Source organism: Symphalangus syndactylus, chromosome 11 (assembly GCF_028878055.3).
Source record: "Symphalangus syndactylus isolate Jambi chromosome 11, NHGRI_mSymSyn1-v2.1_pri, whole genome shotgun sequence".
In the NCBI taxonomy this organism is placed as follows: domain Eukaryota; kingdom Metazoa; phylum Chordata; class Mammalia; order Primates; family Hylobatidae; genus Symphalangus; species Symphalangus syndactylus.
This window is the reverse complement of record NC_072433.2, coordinates 55,948,494-55,968,077: the sequence shown is the minus strand read 5'-3', so window position 1 is coordinate 55,968,077 and position 19,584 is coordinate 55,948,494. Positions and strand designations below refer to the sequence as shown.

At 51.1% G+C, this 19,584-nt stretch overlaps 1 protein-coding gene across 4 annotated transcripts in view; it reads right to left on the bottom strand.

Moving 5' to 3' along the window:
• Nucleotides 1-3,052: 3,052 nt before the first annotated feature.
• Nucleotides 3,053-19,584, bottom strand: part of GSG1L (GSG1 like) — a 271,064-nt gene continuing 254,532 nt past the window's right edge. For all 4 annotated transcript variants that reach the window (XM_063612031.1, XM_055297734.2, XM_063612032.1 and 1 more), the window contains 2 exons: nt 19,463-19,530; nt 3,053-3,629 (listed from right to left, as the gene is read on the bottom strand). In XM_063612031.1, the coding sequence (XP_063468101.1) occupies nt 3,532-3,629; nt 19,463-19,530 (166 nt within the window). In that variant the 3' untranslated portion in view covers nt 3,053-3,531. The remainder of the gene's footprint in view (nt 3,630-19,462; nt 19,531-19,584) is intronic.

Sequence of the window (19,584 nt, the reverse complement as noted above, 5' to 3'; positions counted from 1 at the left end):
CTCCTGCGGTCCACTCGCCAACTTCAGAAGGACCCCTGGTGAGAATAAGAGCTCCTAGATGCCTGGTGGCCAGGGCTAGATCCCTGTCAGATCTGTCCCTGCCCAAGCCCATATATGGCAGCCGCCCTCTCTTGCATGAGGCCAAAGCCCAATTCCTTGTTCTGACATTCAAGGCCTCAGTAGAGCTGGACCATAATTGCTCTCCCAGGCCCATTTCCAGCCCCGCCTTAAGCCCCACCTAGTAGGTCATTAATATTTACTGAATGAATGGAAAGTGAATTAACAAATTGTTCGCTTGATGAATCAATGTGTGAATGAATGAGCACAAACCTCCAGCTGGCTGTCCCCTGAGCCCCTGAGACTCAAGACGTCGGAACCACGAAGTCTCCATCTTCCCTATCCCCCAAGCTGACCCTGTAATCTGAGAGTCATCACCAACTTTCCTCTTCTCCCACTCAGTCTATTCCCTCCTAATTGGTTCCTGAATCTGCCCGCATGGTCCCCGCCCCAGGGCAACTTTCCTAAGCCAGCCCACTTTCTTCTCTTTCTTGAGTGTAAGAGGGATGAAGAAGGGAGAGGCGTCTCCCACATCTATTCTGTGCCTATAGCTGCGGTGATCTTCCTCAAATGTACACCCAGGCGCATCCCAGTCTGCTAAAAGCATCCCACTGCCCACTCCCCATTGCTCCAGGGTAAACTCTAAGCTCCCTAAGAAGGTTTCCAGTTCCTCCTGGCCTGGCTCCACTGCCCTCTGACGCCTAATTTCTCACCACTGCCTCCTGACCTCCCTGCTCTCCACACCTGCCATCGGGACTATTTTAAAGTCCTCTAACGTACTTTCTTTCCCTGCTATACTCTTGCCTGGCTGATGCCCAGACAATCTTCATGTCTTGGCTTAAACATCATTTTCTCAAAGGAGCCTCCCTAGACTACAGCTCCCACAGCCCCAATTTCCCCTTGTTGTCCTGTTAGTAAACACCCACAAACTGTTTACATGTGCCAGGCTCTGTTCTAGACACTTCAAATATGTTACCTCATTTAATTTGCACAACAGCTTGAAGAGGTAGGTATAATGATTATCCGGATTTAATGGATGAGGAAACAGGCACAGAAAGGTCAAGTGACTTGCCCAAGGTCACAAGTGGAGAAGGTGGAATCTGAACCCAGGCTCGTGACAATAGATGCCCTCTCTGGATGCTCCAGCATCCTACCTCAAGTGCCTACCACAGTGCTTGGCACATAGTAGGGGCACAGTGAACTATATCAGTGAATAGATGGATGCACAGCTGGATGGTTGAGTAATGAGGATGGGTGACGCATGGAAGGAGGATGGATGGAAGTCTGATACAAGGAAGGATGACAAGTAATCAATAGATGATGGATGGATGGGTAGATGGATGGATGAATGGATGGATAATTGATGGATGATGGATAGAGGAAGGAATGGATGGGTGATAGGTGTATGGATAATGGATGGATAGATGATGAATAGATGAAGAAATGGATAAAGAATAAATGGATAATGCAGAAATGGATAATGGATGGATGGATGGTTGATGGATAATGGGCAGATGGAGGGATGAATGGATGAGTGGATGATGGATAATGGATAGATGGAGGGATGATGGCTGATGAATGATGGATAAAGGATGGATGGATGATGGATAGATGGATGAATGGATAGATAATAGATGGAAAGATGATTGATGATGGATGGAAGGATAAATAATGGATAAATGAAGAAATGCATAATGGTTGGATGGATAAGGGATGAATGGATGACGGATAGATGGAGGAATGGATAATGGATAAATAGCTAATGAATGGGTAGATGGATGATGAATGGATGGATGAAACGATAGACAATGAATGGATAGATGATGGATGGATGGATGGATGGATGGATGATGGATAGATAGCTGATGAATAGGGTGGATGATGAATGGATGGATGAATGGATAGATAATGGATGGATAGATGATGGATGGATGGGTGGATGGATAGATGAAGGATGGATGAATGGATGATGAAGGATGGATGGATGACGAATGATAGATGGATAATAGATGATAAGTGGGTGCATAATGGATGAATGATGATAGAGGGATGAATGACAAATGGATGAATGGATAATGGACAATAGCTGAATGAGTAATGGATGCTGGATGGGTGGATGGATGGATGGATAGATGATGGATAGCTGATGAATGAGTGGATGCATGGCAAATGGATGGATGAATGGATAGATGATGGATGGATGGAAGGATGGATGAATGAATGATGGATGGATGAGTGGAAAGATGAATTATGAATGATGGATGGATGATAGATGATGAATAGGTGGATAATGGATGAATGATAGATGGAGGGACAAATGATGAATGGATGGATGGATAATGGATAATGGCTGGATGAGTGATGGATGATGGATGGAAGGATGGAAGGATAACGGAGAAGAATGTATTCTACTTGGGGGAAAGCTCTAGAAATTCTTCTGGGAAGGAATAAGGCCTCTTGGGAAATGACTGAACTTGGAGTCAGGAGTCCTGATTCAAACCCCATCTCTGCCATTTGCTAGCTCTGTAATCTCAGGCAAGTTACTTCATCTCTGTGACCCTAATTTCCCTCCTCTTTATAATAGGAATCTGTTTCTCCAGGCATCTAAGCCCTGGGATTTTCTGTAAAGGTGGTGCTAGGCACAGGGTAAAGGCTCCTCAGGGTCAGGGTGGTGTGATGTCACTAAGCTCTGAAGAGAAATGTGGCTTCTTCACCCTCCCTGCTTAGGGCTTGGGTTTGGGGGCCCACTTCTTGCTCACCCCACATCTCTTGCTTGCCTGGCCCCTGCCTTGCCCACTGTCTGGAATCCAAGGCAGCCCTGCCAGCCTGTGTCCAGCCTAGGCTCTGTGCTCCCTCCCTGCCACCCTGCAGTGTCTGGCCCTGGCCTCTGCACAGTCTCTGCTGTCACCTTCAGCCTCCTTGAGGAGTAATGGGGTGGGGCAATGACGGGGCAGCCACATCCCAGAGAGCAACTGGCCTCCATACACAGCAAGAAAACAAGTTCAACAAGCATTTATTGAGCCCCTGCTGTGTGCCTGCTGTGTGACACCCCTGGGGTGCCTGAGCCACTGCCCCCTCCTTCAGGAAGCCACTCTCTGCCCCGCATAGGGCTCTGCCCCTCTGGGCACCTGGCTGGCTTGTGGGTGCCAGCCATTCAGTGGCCAGTGGCCATGTGTCTCCTGGCATCGCAGCTGTGCCCAGCAGGGCTCCTCATGTGACGATGGCAAGAGTCCGGGGCTGCTGTCTCAAAGTCACTCTGTGCAGCCCCGTGCATTCCCTTGGGCCTGCCCTGGCCCCATTTCAAGGCCCTGGGACCCAGGCAGTGATGGGCAGGTCAGGCCTGGCGTCTCCCACGCAGGCTGACTGAGTTCACGGCACACAGGCCAGGGTTCTGGGGGCACCACTCTGGTGGTCTTGCAGCAGGGGCTGGTGCCAGCGATGGCCTGAGGTCCGCGGGCCAGGTTGAGGTCTTGGTCACACCCAGTGCCCCAAGACCCAGCACTGTCGGTTCAGCTCTGGTGCTTCCTGTGCAGAGCTCCGGGGCCAGGAATCCGCCATGTGTGGCTGGTGTCCTGCCAGGAGACAAGGCGGTCAGTGCTGAAAGCCACCTTCCTCCACCCACATCCTGTCTACCCACCGCCCCCCACCCACATATCCCTCACTCACCCTCATTTACTAGGCCTTCTGCCCATCATTCCATCTGTCTACCGACCCATGCCCCAACACCGCCAGCTCTCCACCCATCCCTCCCCTGTCAGCCACCCAGTCACCCACCAGTTCACCAATACACCTGTGACCTAGTCATGTATCTGCCAATATTTGCTGCCATCCACTTATCAAGCCACCAATGTATCCACGACTCTGCTCACACCCTTTCTAACCCACAGCCCAGAACCCGCTCATGCACCTCACACCTGCCAACAGGTGCACCACTCCCCCAGCCATCCTCCTACCACCCAGTAACCCAACCATCCTCCTACCACCCAATAACCCACCTTTACATGTACACATCCGCCTACACCCAAAACATCCCCATATCCACCCCATGCCCACCTGACAGCCACGACAGCACCCCCTGCAGTCACATTCACCCACCTCACATAAAGCCATGCCTCCACTCCTGCCATCTGCCCACTCATTTTCCCTCCATCCTTCCTTTCCACCACCCATCCCTCAGAAAATCCACCCACTTGTGCAGCCATCATCCACCACCATCCTATCATCCTGCAGCCGTTTCCCCACCTTGCCATCTGCCCCCAAGCAGGCCTCCTTGAGCACCCTATTTGCCTTATATGTGTTCAGGAGCTGTTGTGTAGGGATATTAGAAGGGGAAAGAGAGCAGATGTCTCCTAGGTCCCCAAGTCCTTGCTGGACCCCAGCAACTGTGTGTGTGGACATGCATGTGCCCAAAGCTGACTCTGAGAAACTCTCTGTGCACTGAGGCAGGGGGCACCTGCCACTGTCTACCATGCTTAGTGGACTGGACAAGGGGAAGGGCTGGAAAGGCTCTTCCCCTCTGCCACTCTCACTCCTTCGAGTTTTTGGCAATTTTTGGAAGATCACTCCTTTGTCATCCCTCAAGTGTCTCTTCAAAGTCTTTCTAGCACACCAGAACCATTCCCATCTCATGCTGTGGCCTAAAATGTCCTTGTACCTCCTGCCAAATCAAATCAAGACCCAGCTTGAGTTTCGGCTCTCCGGGAAGCCCCCTCTGACATCCTCCCCCTGGCACTCAGGAGTCTCCCTCATCCCAGAGCACCCATCCTCAGCGCACTCTATGCCAGCATCACCCCCATTAGACCCCAAGCCCAGGGGAGCAATGACTGAGCCCAGAATGTATGCACCCCTGTGAACCAGTGGAGGTGGAGCTGGAAGGTGCAAAACTAAGGGAGAGAGTTGGTGTGGTGGAGTGGGGCTGGGAGTGAAGGAAGAAAACAAACACTTCCTGAGCATGTGCAGCTCCAGAGGTAGGTTCTGCCCATTTTACAGATGAGGGAGCCGAGGCTCTGTAAGGATTAGTACATGCTTGAAAGTCACAGCTATGATGGAGCTGGATTGAATTACTTTCCTCCTGATTCCAAATTTCAGCATTTAAAAAAATGTGATCCCTACAATTTCATTTTTCTACTCTGATTCTCAGACATACTTGTCGTACTTTAGGGTCAGACAGGCTCTCTGCAGAAAGCCCATTGAGGTGGGAATTCCTAGTGAAGCCAAGCTCCCACTTGCATGCCTCTAAGGATGGAGAGCTCCTTGCTCCTTCTCCATCCTCAAAGCAGCTCTCATTATCAGGAGAGTCTTTCTAATAACAAGGCTGCAAGACAAGAGTCAAAGAGGAAGATGGTTGTGTCCATAGCTGGGGTGGGGGGTGATTTTTTGGCTTTCACATTTTTCTTTCTGCTTTTAATATTCTTTAATGTTAGTGTTTTGCAAGTTTTACTATATTTACTAAGGGGTGGGAAACATTTTGCAAACATTTTGGAATCATTTGGCTTCAGAAAAACACATTTGTTTTGGCCTCAGTCATGGAAACCTTTGCATACTTTGGAAGTGTTGGCTGCCAAGATAGAGGTGTTTGGTTTTTTGTTTTTTTTTTTTTTAAATCTAGAAGCAAATATTTGGTGCACGGAAAGGTACGACTGTTTTTCTAAGTGAGCATTTAGGCATAATTTTAGCTGCTTGTACAGTGGCTGAAAAGCAGAGCCATGGAGAGATCATTAGAACAGAAAGAAATTGATAGTGTATTTTTAAGGAGAAGGAAAGGCCACAATCCCTGTCCTTCCCTGAGTTAAAATCAGGCTGTCTGTTCCCTGGATGCAGAGGGCAAGATGCGGAGGACTGGGGCCCTCCTCCCTTTCTCTGGCTACCCAGGAGGCACCTGGGGCTCAGAGCCATTTAAGGTGTGTGTGTAAAGACGGGAACACCCCAGCAGCCCACCAGGGACCCCCACCCACTTCCCTTCTCTCCCAGGCCTTGTGCTGTAGATTGGGAATCTCAACTCAAAATGTCTTGGGGACCCAAGCAGACAATGTAAATGAATGAGGTGAGTCAGAGACAGTGCCAATTGTTACCGTGGAGAATGTGGGCTCAGATCTTCCTAAACTGTTTTTTTTTTTTTTTTGAGACGAGGTCTCACTCTGTCACCCAAGATAGAGCGCAGTGGCGCCATCACGGCTCACTGCAGCCTTGAGCTCCTAGGTTTAAACAATCCTCTCGCCTCAGTCTTCTGAGTAGCTGTGACTGCAGGTGCACATCACCATCCCTGACTAATTATTTATTTATTTTTTGTAGAGATGGGATCTCGCTATGTTCCACAGCCTGGTCTTGAACTCCTGACCTCAGGTGATTTTCCTGCCTCGGCCTCCCAAAGCCCTGGAATTACAGGTGTGTGTCACCATGCCCAGCTGGATCTTCAAAACTTTCTTTTTTTTTTTTTTTTTTAAGACGGAGTCTCGCTCTGTTGTCCAGGCTGGAGTGCAGTGGTATGATCTCGGCTCACTGCCAGCTCCGCTTCCTGGGTTCATGCCATTCTCCTGCCTCATCGTCCCGAGTAGCTAGGACTACAGGCGCCCGCCACCACGCCCGGCTAATTTTTTTGTACTTTCAGTAGAGACGGGGTTTCACCATGTTAGCCAGGATGGTCTCGATCTCCTGACCTGATGCTCCACCCGCCTCGGCCTCCCAAAGTGCTGGGATTACAGGCTTGAGCCACCGCGCCCAGCCCAAAACTTTCAAAGAAACTGAAAATCTGGATCTCGAAACAAAACCTCCTGGCTTTTAAATGATGACAATTAAGGTTTCAAATGTATTTTCAACAATCTGTGGGCCAAAGAGCATCTCTCAGGCTGCACTCAGCCCACGAGAGGCAGTTCCCAGCCTGTGTCTTCGTTCCATGATTCTGTTCCCTGGCTTTGCATAGGCTGATCCCCTGGGTGGGAGTGCCCTTCCCTGCTCTTCTCCGGCTATTGACTCCCTGATTTTTTCAAACGCTGCCTGCTCTGGGAAGCATTCCATGGCCCTGTAGAATGCTTCCTAGAGCAGGCAGCATTTGAAAAATGGAGGCTTTGCTCCTTTCCCTGTGCCCTTCAGCAGCCTGCATAACCCTCTCCCTGAACTCGTCACTTTGTGTTGTAATAGCCAGGTCAGCGTGGGTCTCCCCTGCGAACCTGGGGATGGGAGACAGCTTTATGAGCAGGGCCAGGGTCTGCTTCATCTTGGGGCCCTGACACCCCAGCCCCTGGCCCAGCACAGAGCAAGTCCCAAACTGACTCTTTTTTTTCTTTTTAAACAAATGAAGAAACCATGGAGGAAGGGGAGAGAGTGATTCCTGCGCTTGGGATGCACCTGCTCTACCTGCTCTGAGCTTCTGTACAGTATGAAAAGGGTTTTTGCTCAAACTCTCCTCTTTTGGGTGAAGGCTCAGGTATGGCAGGGGGCTGGGGAGACTGTACTTCGGTCTAACAGCCAAAGATTCAAACCCAGCCTCCACTGCTTGCAAATTGTGTGAATTTTTTTTAAGCCGTGTGGCTTCTGACAAGCAACTTCACCTCTCTGAGCCTGCGAATGAATGAAAGCTGCAAAGGAGTCGGCAGGCCCAGCAGGCACCCTGCAGAGAAGCCCTTCACTGTCCAATCTCAGACACAGATGGAAGTGGAAAGAACACAGTTCTGGGAGCACTAGAAGTGGGTTGGGTTTGAAAGCCTCTCTTCACAAATGGGGAAACCAAGGCCCATGGGTGGGAAAAGATTTGTCCAAGGCCCCACTCAGAGGGTGGTAGCAGGTACTGTGGTTTCCATTTTCTGGGAACCTCCCAAGGTTAGCAGAGTATTTGACCACAGGAGGTTCCCCAAAGGTGTGACTTCTCTTCCCTTTTAAATCCAGATATCAAAACATGAACATATTTAACATCAGCTCTCCTCCAGCCCTATCTCCCGCATCCCTCAGTGAAGAATCACTGTCTTGAACCCTCTCTAAGCCACCAAGATCCGGGATCAGATGTAATTGCTGAATTGAATTAAATCACATCTACTGTTCCAAAATGGATTCATTGCGTTGGGAGGGCCCTTCAAGACCAGGAATGTCAATGCCACCACAAATGTACAGATCGGGAAACTGAGGCACTTAGAGGGAAACTGACTTGCTCAAGGTCTCTCTGCAGCTGGCAGAGTGAGGGTAACAGGTGGCAGCTATTTGTGCTCCTGACCCCACGGTAGCCCAGCCTGGCACGGATCAGCTGCATCCCTTTACAGGGAAGTTCCTTCCGGCCAATCACCCAGCCGCTGTCCGAGGTGCTGAAAGCCTCTCCGTATAGGACTCACAGGTCCGCCCAAAGCCAACTGTCTGGCTGCCCAACCTTGACCTCTGCTCTCCAGAAAGAATGGAACTTGAAGAGTGGTGGAAAATGAATCAGGGCTGGCGCTAAGAAATCAAGCTTTGGAAACCTGTCAGCTAGTGACACTCTCATCGCTCTTCTAGGTCCACAAATCTCTACCATGAGAGGGCTTCAGAGGTGTCATCATATATGGGAATATCTGTTTACCGGTTTTCTCCTCATCTTGCCTTTGAGGCGTATGTCACTGCTTTCCCTCACAGTTGCACCCCTGCATCAGCACAGTCCCAGGCACAGTGTTGAAAGCACGTGTCTGCAGAATGAGTGAACAGTGGAGGACTCAGGAGGAAGGGCAGGCTTGAGTGGGACGGACCCGTATGGAGGGAAGTTTGTGTCTTCTGGTCTACCTCGGGCAGGCTGTTTTAGGAGATTGAATGGGGGCCATCTATCTCTTCACTGGGGTCATCCTCAGGGATTGCACGTTTCTGAGCCATAACATTCTCTTTGTCTCTTTCTCGCCCTTGGGATCAGACAAAGTCCACTGTACCTGCCACCTCTCCCCAGGGCCCCTGATTCCTCAGTCCTTTATTAGACTTGTGTTGGGCATGTATTGTGTGTCAGTCTCCACACTGGCTGCTGGGTTTACAGACATGAGTGAGATGTGGCCCTCCCTCCGGGTGCTCACAGGCACACATATGAAGAGATGACAAGACCAGGCATGCCTCCCACTCCTGCTGTGTGCCAGGAACCATTCAGTGTGCATCCTGTCCATGGACTCATTTAACCCTCAAAAATACAAGTTAGGTGCCATTATTATCCCCATTTTACAGGTGAGGAAACTGAGGTCCAGATAAAGTCATTTTTTCAAGGCCTCACTGCTGGGACTTGAATCTAGCCAGCTTCACTCCAAAGGTTGGGCTCTCATCAACAGATGATTAGATTTAAAACTATGCAGCCATTAAAAAACAATGAAATCTGTTGGGTGCAGTGGCCATGCCTGTGATCTCAGCACTTTGGGAGGCTGAGGCAGGTGGATCACCTGAGGTCAGGAGTTCAAGACCAGTCTGGCCAACATGGTGAAAACCTGTCTCTACTAAAAATACATAAATTAGCTGGGTGTGGTGGCAGGTGCCTGTAATTCCAGCTACTTGGGAGGCTGAGGCAGGAGAATTGTTTGAACTTGAGAGGCAGAGACTGCAGTGAGCTGAGATTGCACCATTGCACTCCAGCCTGAGCAGCAAGAGCAAAACTCCATCTCAAAAAAAAAAAAAAAAAAAAAGGCCAGGCATGGTGGCTCACGCCTGTAATCCCAGCACTTTGGGAAGCCAAGGCAGGCAGATCATGAGGTCAGGAGATCGAGACCATCCTGGCTAACACGCTGAAACCCCATCTCTACTAAAAATACAAAAAATTAGCCGGGTGTGGTGGCAGGTGCCTGTAGTCCCAGCTACTCCGGAGGCTGAGGCAAGAGAATGGTGTGAACCCAGCAGGCGGAGCTTACAGTGAGCCGAGATTGCACCACTGCACCCCAGCCTGGGCGACCGAGCGAGACTCCGTCTCAAAAGAGAGAATGAAATCATGTCTTTCATAGCAACATGGATAGAGCTGGAGGCTAGCTCTTAAGTGAAATAACTCAGAAACAAAAAATCAAGTATCACATGTTCTCATTTGTAAGTAGGAGCTAAACAACAAGCACATACAGCCATAGAGAGGGAAATAACAGACACTGGGGGCTCCACAGGGGGAGGATGAGAGTGGAGTAAGGGTTGAAAAATTACCTACAGGGTACATTGTTCACTATTCAGGTGACAGATACATCAGAAGCCCAACCTGAGCATTACGCAATACATCCATGTAACAAACCTGCACCTGTACCCCCGATCTATAACAATTAAAACATTTAAAAACACAAAGATTGGGCTCATAGCCATTATAAAAATTTGGCTCATAGACAAACACCAGGAGAGGGAAAGGCGGAGACGAACGTGTCCCCCTCTGCCAGGAAGTGGGGAGGGGGCTGGGGGCCGTTCCCAGACGGTTGAGCTAGACTTTGAAAGCCCTTGCAAAAGCTCCCAATTCCACTGGTAGGGTTGGTTTTCCGCCCAGTGGAAGAAGGGGCACAGCATTTCATGCAGAAAGAACAGGGTGTGAAATAGGTCCTTGGCAGGCGGATGGGGTTCTTCAGGAAGTGTGAAAAACCTAGCAATATTGTGGTTTCAGGGAGGCAAGTGGACGGGTATGGCCAGAAAGCAGAGCACATGGGGATGAAGGGGTAAGGCATGGAGCATCATAGCTGCAGAAGTTGCTGGGTGGCAGGTGTAGAAGGCCCAGCAGGGCCCCCTAAACCCCATGCACCCCAGGGGTTTCTGCCTTATCATGACATTTCTCAGCTACAGATTCCTTGCCTGCCCCACACTGAGGAATTGGGCTCTTGAGGGCAGTCTATTTTGCACCTGCCCCAAGTGTTTCTTAGGGTTAGGCACAGTTGTGGTACCACTGCCTTGGACAGAAGTGGGCATAAAGTAGAAGAACCATGTCATAGCTTTAGCTTGGAGTCAGACAGGCTTGTGACCCCAAGGTCACAAGCTTGTCCCCAAAGGACAAGTGACGTTGCCTCTCAGAACCCAAGTATTTTCCCTTGTAAAATAGAAATACTACTCACAGCACACCGCTCCTGAGGACTAAGTGAGCTAAATCATGCCCCAGAAACATACTGGTGACCTACTGTGTGCTAGGCCCTGGGGATGCTACAGTGAATGCAGCAACAAGGTCCCTGTGCTGGTGACATTTCCATTTCACTGAGGAGAGGCTGGACATAAACAAGGGAGCAGGCCGGGTGTGGTGTCTCATGCCTGTAATCCCAGCACTTTGAGAGGCTGAAGCGGGAGGATTGCTGGAGGCCAGGAGTTCGAGACCAGCCTGGACAAGACCCCATATCTATCAAAAAAAAAAAAAAAATTAACTGGGCATGGTGGCTCACGCCTGTAATCTCATCACTTTGGGAGTCCAAGGCAGGAGGATTATTACTTGAGGCCAGGAGTTTGAGACCAACCTGAGCAACATAGCAAGACCCCATCTTTACAAAAAAAAATTGGAAACATAAAAAAAATTACCCACGTCTATGTCATGTGCTGCAATCCCAGCTACTTAGGAGGCTGAGGTGGGAGGATCCCTTGAGCCCAGGATATCAAGGCTGCAGTGAGCTATAATCACACCACTGCACTCCAGCCTGGGTGACAGAGCACAACCTTATCTCAAAAAAAAAAAAAAAAAAAAAAAAACAGAAAAGCAAGTGAGCAAAGAAGGGCTCAGGGAGGAACAAGTGATGGAAAGAAAAATGATGATGCAGGAGGGGAAGGCGAGAGAAGGCCTCGTGGGAACTTGTGAAGGGGGTGGGCACCGAGCCAGTTACTAGAGCTGCTGTTATAGGAGGTTTTAGAGCTAGGAAGGACTGGGGAAGACATGATCAAGTTTATGTCTTCGGAGGATGGATTGGAAAGGAATTGGCCCTAGAAGCAGCAATTTCCATCTAGAAGTTGCTGAATAGCCCAAGCAAGCGACAAAATGCAGACTGGCTTCTGGCAATAGCTTCAAAGGGACAGGTATTGGCCGAGGGTTGAGGACAACTCTGAATTTGGTCTGTGGATCAGCGGCATCGGCATCGTGGAGAACTTAGAGCTGTGGAACCCTGGGTCCCCCGCCAGACCTTCTGAATCAGAAATTCTGAGGGTGGGGCCCTGCAGTCCATCCTTTAACGAGCCCTCCATGTGTCTCTGATGCTCCTGCTGGCTTGGATCTCTTGACGCCCAATGCTGAGGTCTCAGATGTCTCCAAGCTGTGTGCCATCTGTGCTCCCAGCAAATTGGCATTGATATTTATTTCAGAAATACTGTCTGTTTCCATTTTAATAAAGGAAGCAACTCGAGCAGGACTCTATTGGATTTTATTTTGATCTAATAAAAATGCCAAGTTGCTCTGGGTCCAGAAAAAGTCTTTCTTGAAATTCCCTCTGCTATTTTGAGGGCAGCAGCAGTGGCAGAGACCCATCTAGATGGAGCTCCCAGAAGCCACCTCCGCGCCCAGCATGCGACAGCCTCTGGTGGAGCCCAGCCTTACAGATACACCTGGCAAAATCAAAAGCTTGTCTCAGGCATTGAACTTGACAGCTGCAATCAACTGCAAACCTCAGTCGCCCCTGAAAGGAAGATGCAGACACCTGGGCCATATGGCAACATCGCCCCCATCAAATGTCATGTCTGATGTGCTCCTGAGCTGGCTGGTGGCGCCACAAAGCCCCAAAGGCAGGTTTCAAAAGCAACTTCCTCAGGAAAAAGAAAAATTACAGCCAAATCCATATCACAGTAACCCCCCAGAAGAGCATATTTGGGGACAGTTAGGATAACCGGAAGTTCATGCAATTGCTAATATAAAAGTGGCTTCTCAGATGGGAGGTGGTGGGAGAAACGTGGAGGTTGAGAGCCAACAATTAAGCACCTATGATGTGCCACACTCTATTTTAGACTCTTGGGATATACACAGGAACAAAACACACAAGGCGTCTGTTCTCATGGCACTTGGTGGAGAGAGGCAGCAAAACGAAAACCAAGCACGTGAATATAAAAGATCATTTCAGAGAGGGACAAATGCTATGAAGAAAAGAGAACCCGGTGATACGGGGATGACTGGGGAAGCTGGTGCAGATCAGGGAAGGCTTCTCGGAGGAAGCGGCCTTGCAGCTGACTTAAAGATGAGACGAAGTCAGCCACGCCATGATTTAGAGGGAGAGCATCCAGGCAGAGAGAACAGCAAGTGCAAGGGTCTTACCAAGGGAATGAGTTTTGCGTGTTCAAGAAAGAGGAAGGTCAAGTTGGCTGGGGCAGCATGGGAGATGGGGAAGAGGGACATGAGGTCAGGGGCCTAGGGGGTTGGGAGCCTGAGAAGGAGTGGCCTCTCTCCCAGGGTAAGGAGCAAGATCTAAATGCCAAGCTGAGTTTTATTGCCGAGTGAACCAGAGATCCCAGCAAAGCTGGTTTGCCGTACAGCACTGTAGTTTCTCTATCTCTGTACGAAGAAGAATCCCCACTTCTCAGGACTGGATCAGCCATCATATGAGATGGTAGCGAAGTGCTTAGCACAGACCTGCACACAGTAAGTGTTTAATAATGCCGGCTCTCTGACATCCCTCCTCCCCCGTTCCTCCTGCCGGCAAGTCAGCCCATCGCAGGATCTGAGCAGCTGCTCCCGCAGAAATATTGCAAAACTCATCCAGGCATTTCCAAAATATTTTCTTGGCTGAAAACCCACTAGCAGCTAAGAGGCCGAATTCTGAGACGGCATCATTTCCATACTCATTTGATCGGCTGCTTCTCTAGACCATGAGCTCCCTGAGGACCGAGGCCATGTCTGGAGGCGCCCCACATCCTCAGTACCCTGCCCAGCCAATGGAGCTGTTGACTGACATCACCTAGCTTTCCAGGGTGTGGGCGATGAGGTCAGACTGGCCGGGTTCAAATCCCGGGTTTGCTACTTTCTAGCTGTGTATTGAGTAAGCCACGGTCTTAACCTCCCTGGGCCTCAGTTTCCCTGTCTGTAAAGTGGGTCTGTATTTAGGGTTAAATGAGTGAATAAGTGTAAAGTCCTGAGAACACGTACAAAGGTGAGATATTATGATTAGATCTAGGGGACTGAGTTCCTCTTGCTGGCTGTTTCCATGATCAAATGCAGGTATCATCATGATAGCCATGGAGGTCCTGCCAAGGGGGATCACCCTGGCTAAGCCCTCCTTCCCACCTTCCCTTTCCCGCACCCCATGTCATCCTGAGTAGGATGAGGCACCATGCCCTGCTATCCCGCACCCTGCATTGACCCCTTTCAAGCTCTGGCCACACAGTGCACTAATGGCTTGGGTCTGTCTCCCCAACAAGACTTGGAAGTCAACAGGGTCCAGTAACGTGCCTTATTTGTCTCCACGCTCCCAGGAGCCAGAGAGGTTCTTCAGTAATGATTTGTGGAATAAATAAAGCAGCTTGCTTCAGGATCCCTGAAGTCATGGGGTCTCTCACTCATGCCAGCATCCAGCCCACATTCCCCCGACCCCTCCCTCAGCTCTGACCACAGAGGGGCTCTCTTCCTTCCTCGCTGTTTGACGTGGGAGTTCCCAGCAACTCCGCTGTCCCCGGGGAATGACAGCCATCCCTGCTAATGCTCAGCTACCTGATAAAAGGCACACGCGGCGCAGGGGTTGTGGGGTCTCAGGCTCTTTTCTTCCAGGATTTGGAAAGTCTCTGGGGGCAGCTGGCAGTTTTCCACAGCTCTTTCCCCACTGGCCTCTGGCTCCCCTGAACCCCCAGGAGGTGAGGCCCCTTTTGTGTCATTGTCTCTCCCTACCCTACACATTCCCCCCAGATGATCTTTGCAGTCTCTGGGCTTCCACCATCCCATACTATACTGCAGCCTCAAACTCCTGGGCTCAATCAATCCTCCCACTTCAGCCTATAGGGTAGATGAGAATACAGGCTTGCACCACCATGCCCAGCTAATTTTAACTTTTTTTTCTGAGATGGAGTCTTGCTATGTTGCCCAGGCTGGTCTCGAACTCCTGACATCAAATGATCCTCCTGCCTTGGCCTCTCAAAGAGCTGGGATTAAGGCATGCACCACTGCACCTGCCTGTCTCTCTGCCACCCTTTTAAGCTCCCGTCCATTGATCTGGCTGCCTCCTGGAGGCCCTCACGAGCCCCTCAAACTCCACACAGACAAAGCAACATTGCCCTTCACAAACTGACCCCTCCCCATATCCTTCCATCAGTCAGGGACCCCATGCCCCTGACTGCTTGGGCAAAAATTCTGTGCATATCCTAGGTCCCTCTCCTCGCCGGTCCTCACTCAAATCAGTCACTTATCTGATGCTGTCCCCCCAGCTCCACGGTGGTGCACACTGCTGATCCCCAACTGTGCAAAGGGGGCTTTCTCCATCCAGCCCCAAGCCCCCCTGCCTGTGCCCTGAGCCATTACCTCCAGATAACTCATGCACCCGACCCCCTCGCAGCAGCCCTTGAACAATGGCCCAGGAGAGTCGCCTTCCTATCTGGGGTGATGGCTCAGATACATATGCTCTGCACTGGTGCCCCCAGCCCCCAGCGGGCTTGACGCTGTGCCTTTGACTGGTCGCCTTTGTCTCCCTTCTTAATCTCTCTTCCGCACTCCTAGTTGGGTGTTCGATCATCAAAATAAAGCACTTGCTGTTATATCCTCATCTCAAGGGACTTCCAGGGAAACAAACCAAGACTCTCTGGAAATTCTACCAGCAGAGGGTCCTTGATCTACCCACTTTTTTATCTCCAACACCACGGTTCAGGCCACCACCATCATGTCTCCCAAGAACGACTGCAACAGCAAAACATTTTGTGCATATTGTAGGTCACAAGATGGTCTCCTGGCCTCGAGTTTGGCTCTTCTCTGCTCCTTTTCCCACAGTGCAGATATATATATACATATATATGGATAGATGGTAGATAGGATAGATAGGATCTGTAGATAGATGACAGATAAATAGGTAGATAGATGACAGGACTGATAGATGATAGATGGATAGATTAGATGATAAGATTTACAGATGAGAGATGATTGATAGATGGATAGATGATTGACAGATGAATAATAGATGGATGATGGATGAATAGATAGATTAGATGGATAGATAGATATAGATAGGTAGGTGATAGATAGATGATAGATAGATAGATGATAGATAGATGATAGATAGATAGATAGATAGATAGATAGATAGATAGATAGATAGATACATAGACAGATAGAGAGAGAGAAATAGGGAGGGACAGAGAGAGAGCGAGCAATAATGTGGACATGTCTTCTCCCTGCTTAAAATGCCCCGGGTTCCCTGCTGCAGAATCAACTTCTCCTCCACTGCATAGTGAACTCCGTCCCTGTCCTGCCTCCTGCCACCCTCGGCCCCTCCAGCTCTCCTGCCCTCCCACTGCCCTTCCTGCCGCAGCCACCCTGGTCTCCTGGCTATTCCACAAGCACTGTCTGGCTCCTTCCAGCTCTCGGACACACAGGTCCCTCTGCCTGCAAAGCTCTTCATTTGACTCCTCACCCTTTAGGTCCCAGCTCTGTGGCTTCTCAGAGCGCTGACTCTAAAGGAGTGCCCCTGCCCTGTTTCCTCCTTATCACCACATCTTCCTCCCTTGTTTGTTTTTGAACTCACTTATTGAATGATTCTCTCTCCCCCTCGGACTGTGAGTCCCTGAGGCAGGGGCCATTGTCTTGCCTGACTCCCTGCTGTCTCTCCAGCACCCACAGGGCTGACCTGCAGCAGATGCTCAATAAACACTCACCAAGGAATGAAAGATGAAATCATCCAGACTGTTGACTTATCGAATGGGTCTGATGATTCTTTCACAAGGAGATGCTGCTTGAGGGGGCACTAGGCATCAGGGCAGGGGGTGGATGTGGGGGCTGAGATTGGGGGTAGGGAGAGGGCTGCAGGGATTGGGATTGGGGGTGGAGAGGAGGGCTGTGGAGGCTGAGATTGGGGGCGGGGGGAGGGCTGCATGTACTGGGATTGGGGACAGGGGGAGGGCTGCAGGGACTGGGATTGGCGGCAGGAGAGGGCTTTGGGGACTGGAATTGGAGGCTGGGGGAGTGCTATGGGGGGCCGGGATTGGGGGCACTGGAGCGCTGTGGGGGTTGGGATTGGGTGCCAGGGTAGGGCTGTGAGGACTGGGATTGGGGGTGGGGGAGGGCTGTGGCAGCTGGAGTTGGGAGCCAGGGAGAGGGCAGTGGGGCTGAGATTGGGGATGGGAGGGAGGGCTGTGGGCACTGGGATTGGGGGTGGGGGGAGGGCTGTGGCGGGGGGAGGGCTGTGGCAGCTGGGGTTGGGGCATGGGGGAGGGCAGTGGGGCTGAGATTGGGAGCAGGGGAAGGGCTGTGGGGCTGAGATTGGGGTGGGGGGCAGTGGGGCTGAGACTGGGGGTGGGTGGAGGGCTGTGGGGCTGAGTTTGTGGGTGGGGGGAGGGCAGTGGGGCTGGGATTGGGGGTAGGGGGAGGGCTGTGGGCACTGGGATTGGGGGTGGGGGAAGGACTGTGGCAGCTGGGGTTGGGAGCCGGGGGGAGGGCAGTGGGGCTGAGACTGGGGATGCGAGGGAGGGCTGTGGGCAGTGGGATAGGGAGCGTGGGGAGGGCTGTGGCAGCTGGGGTTGGGGGCATGGGGGAGGGCAGTGGGGCTGAGATTGGGGGCAGGGGGAGGGCTGTGGGGCTGAGATTGGGGGCAGGGGAACGGCTGTGGGGCTGAGATTGCGGGTGGGAGGAGGGCTGTGGGCACTGGGATTGGGGGTGGGGTGGAGCGGTTTTGCCATTTCCTCTGACCCTGAGAACTCTCGTTCTTAATTCCAGGGCTTGCTTTTTGGGCCACAGTACCTTGACTCTTCCAGTGGTAGGGACCTCCACCCAGGCCCCCAGATGCCCCTAAGACAAGCCCCAAGGCCTCTTTCCACCCACGGTTTCCTGCCTATTCTGCAGGGAGCCTGGGGAAGCTCACTCCCAAATAATGGAGCTGAGGACATTCTGGAATGCACCAGGATTCTCAACCTCTATCCCTGCTGTGTGCTTCCCGAGCCCCTCTCTGATGATTTCTTCACTATGTTGTCCCTGCAGCAGGAGTTCTCCAAACACATCCATCCCCTGGTTTATGATCCCCTCTTCCAGGAAGCCCTCCATGCTAGCACAGACATGAAACCATGATGTGTGAGCCCACAGTTCATTTCAGCACCATCTCCTGTCCCTCACAGGCCAAAATTGGGCTCTCTTCCCTCTCCTCTTCTCCAACAAGGCCTTCTCCCAAGCTTCTTGGTTCACCACTGTCTCCTCCCCACTAGCAGAGCCATTTCTCATTCAGTTATTAGGATCACAGGATTTGGAATCAGACAGACCTGTGTTTAAATCTCTGCCTTCTTAGTTTGGATTCCCCAGCAGCAGACCCACAGATAAGAATTTGAGTGCCAGTGATATATTTACAAGGTACAGGGAAATTGGGCAGAAAGGAAAAGTGGGACAGGGATGGGAGGGGAGAGCCACTAAACCTGATGATCATTGACTCTTTATCCTACAGAGAAACTGCAGAGCACATGCCTCAGGGGGATCCCACTCCAGGGTGAGGGAGCTGGGGTATGTGTACACCAACTTCCCTGGCATTTCTAGCCTTCTATGGGTGGAGGTGGGGAAGCCTCCAGGCACAGAGATGCAGATACAGATAGATGCCACTGGAGCTTCCTAAACGTCTGAGAGAGGTGGCCTGGGCACTGACAGTGTCTGCTGTGACTCCTCTGCCAGTGATTAGCTAAGCTATGTGACCTTGGGCAAGTTACTCTGCCTCTCTGAGCCTTAATTTCCTCATGTACAAAGTCTAGGCAACAATCCCAGCTGTAGGGGCTGGGGGTAAGCAAGGATATGAGATCAGGCATGAAAAGCCATTAGTACAGAGTGGGATGGGGCGGGGAACACGTGGTGGGCATTCAGCAGGCTCAGCCAAGATCTGACCACCGTAACTTTAATCTTACCTTGGTTCTTCTCTGCTTTGCTTTCTGATCCTGACATTTGTTTTCTGAGCAGTGCCCTAGATTCTGCCTCATAGTGTGCCCCACAGCAAAGTGTTTGAAGTGAATGCTTCTAAGCTGCCAAGAGTATCCACAGCTCAAACAACTCCTGTCCACGGTCACCTCCCTGCCTCAGCTCCTTCTAGCCAGGACTGTCCTCCCTCAGGCCAGTGGCTAACCCAGGCCTGGCCTTGAGCTGTGTTTTCCCTGCCTGCCTGGAACTCCAGTCTCTTCCTTCCTTTCTTAGCATCCCACCCTGACTGGGAAGGCTGTGGGGAGAGCTGCGTGCAGGGGCTTGCTACCCTGAGACACCAGACTCCAGTTTCCTCATCTGTAATGTGATTGTGGGAGAATGCAGGGTGCAGTGGGGGGTGGGGGCTGGCCTGACTCATCTCCAGGGATTCTTTCTCCTCTGGCAGCCCACGAATCTGTCGTAGCAGGTACCCACAAACAGGCCACTTACGGGCAGGGTATCTCTCGTGGCGGCAGTCTAAGTGAAAGTCCTCCTCGCTCCCGTCCCTCTTCTCCATCCTGGAAAGAAAAAAAAAACAAAAACAAAATCCTAGGTAGGAAAGAGAAGGATGA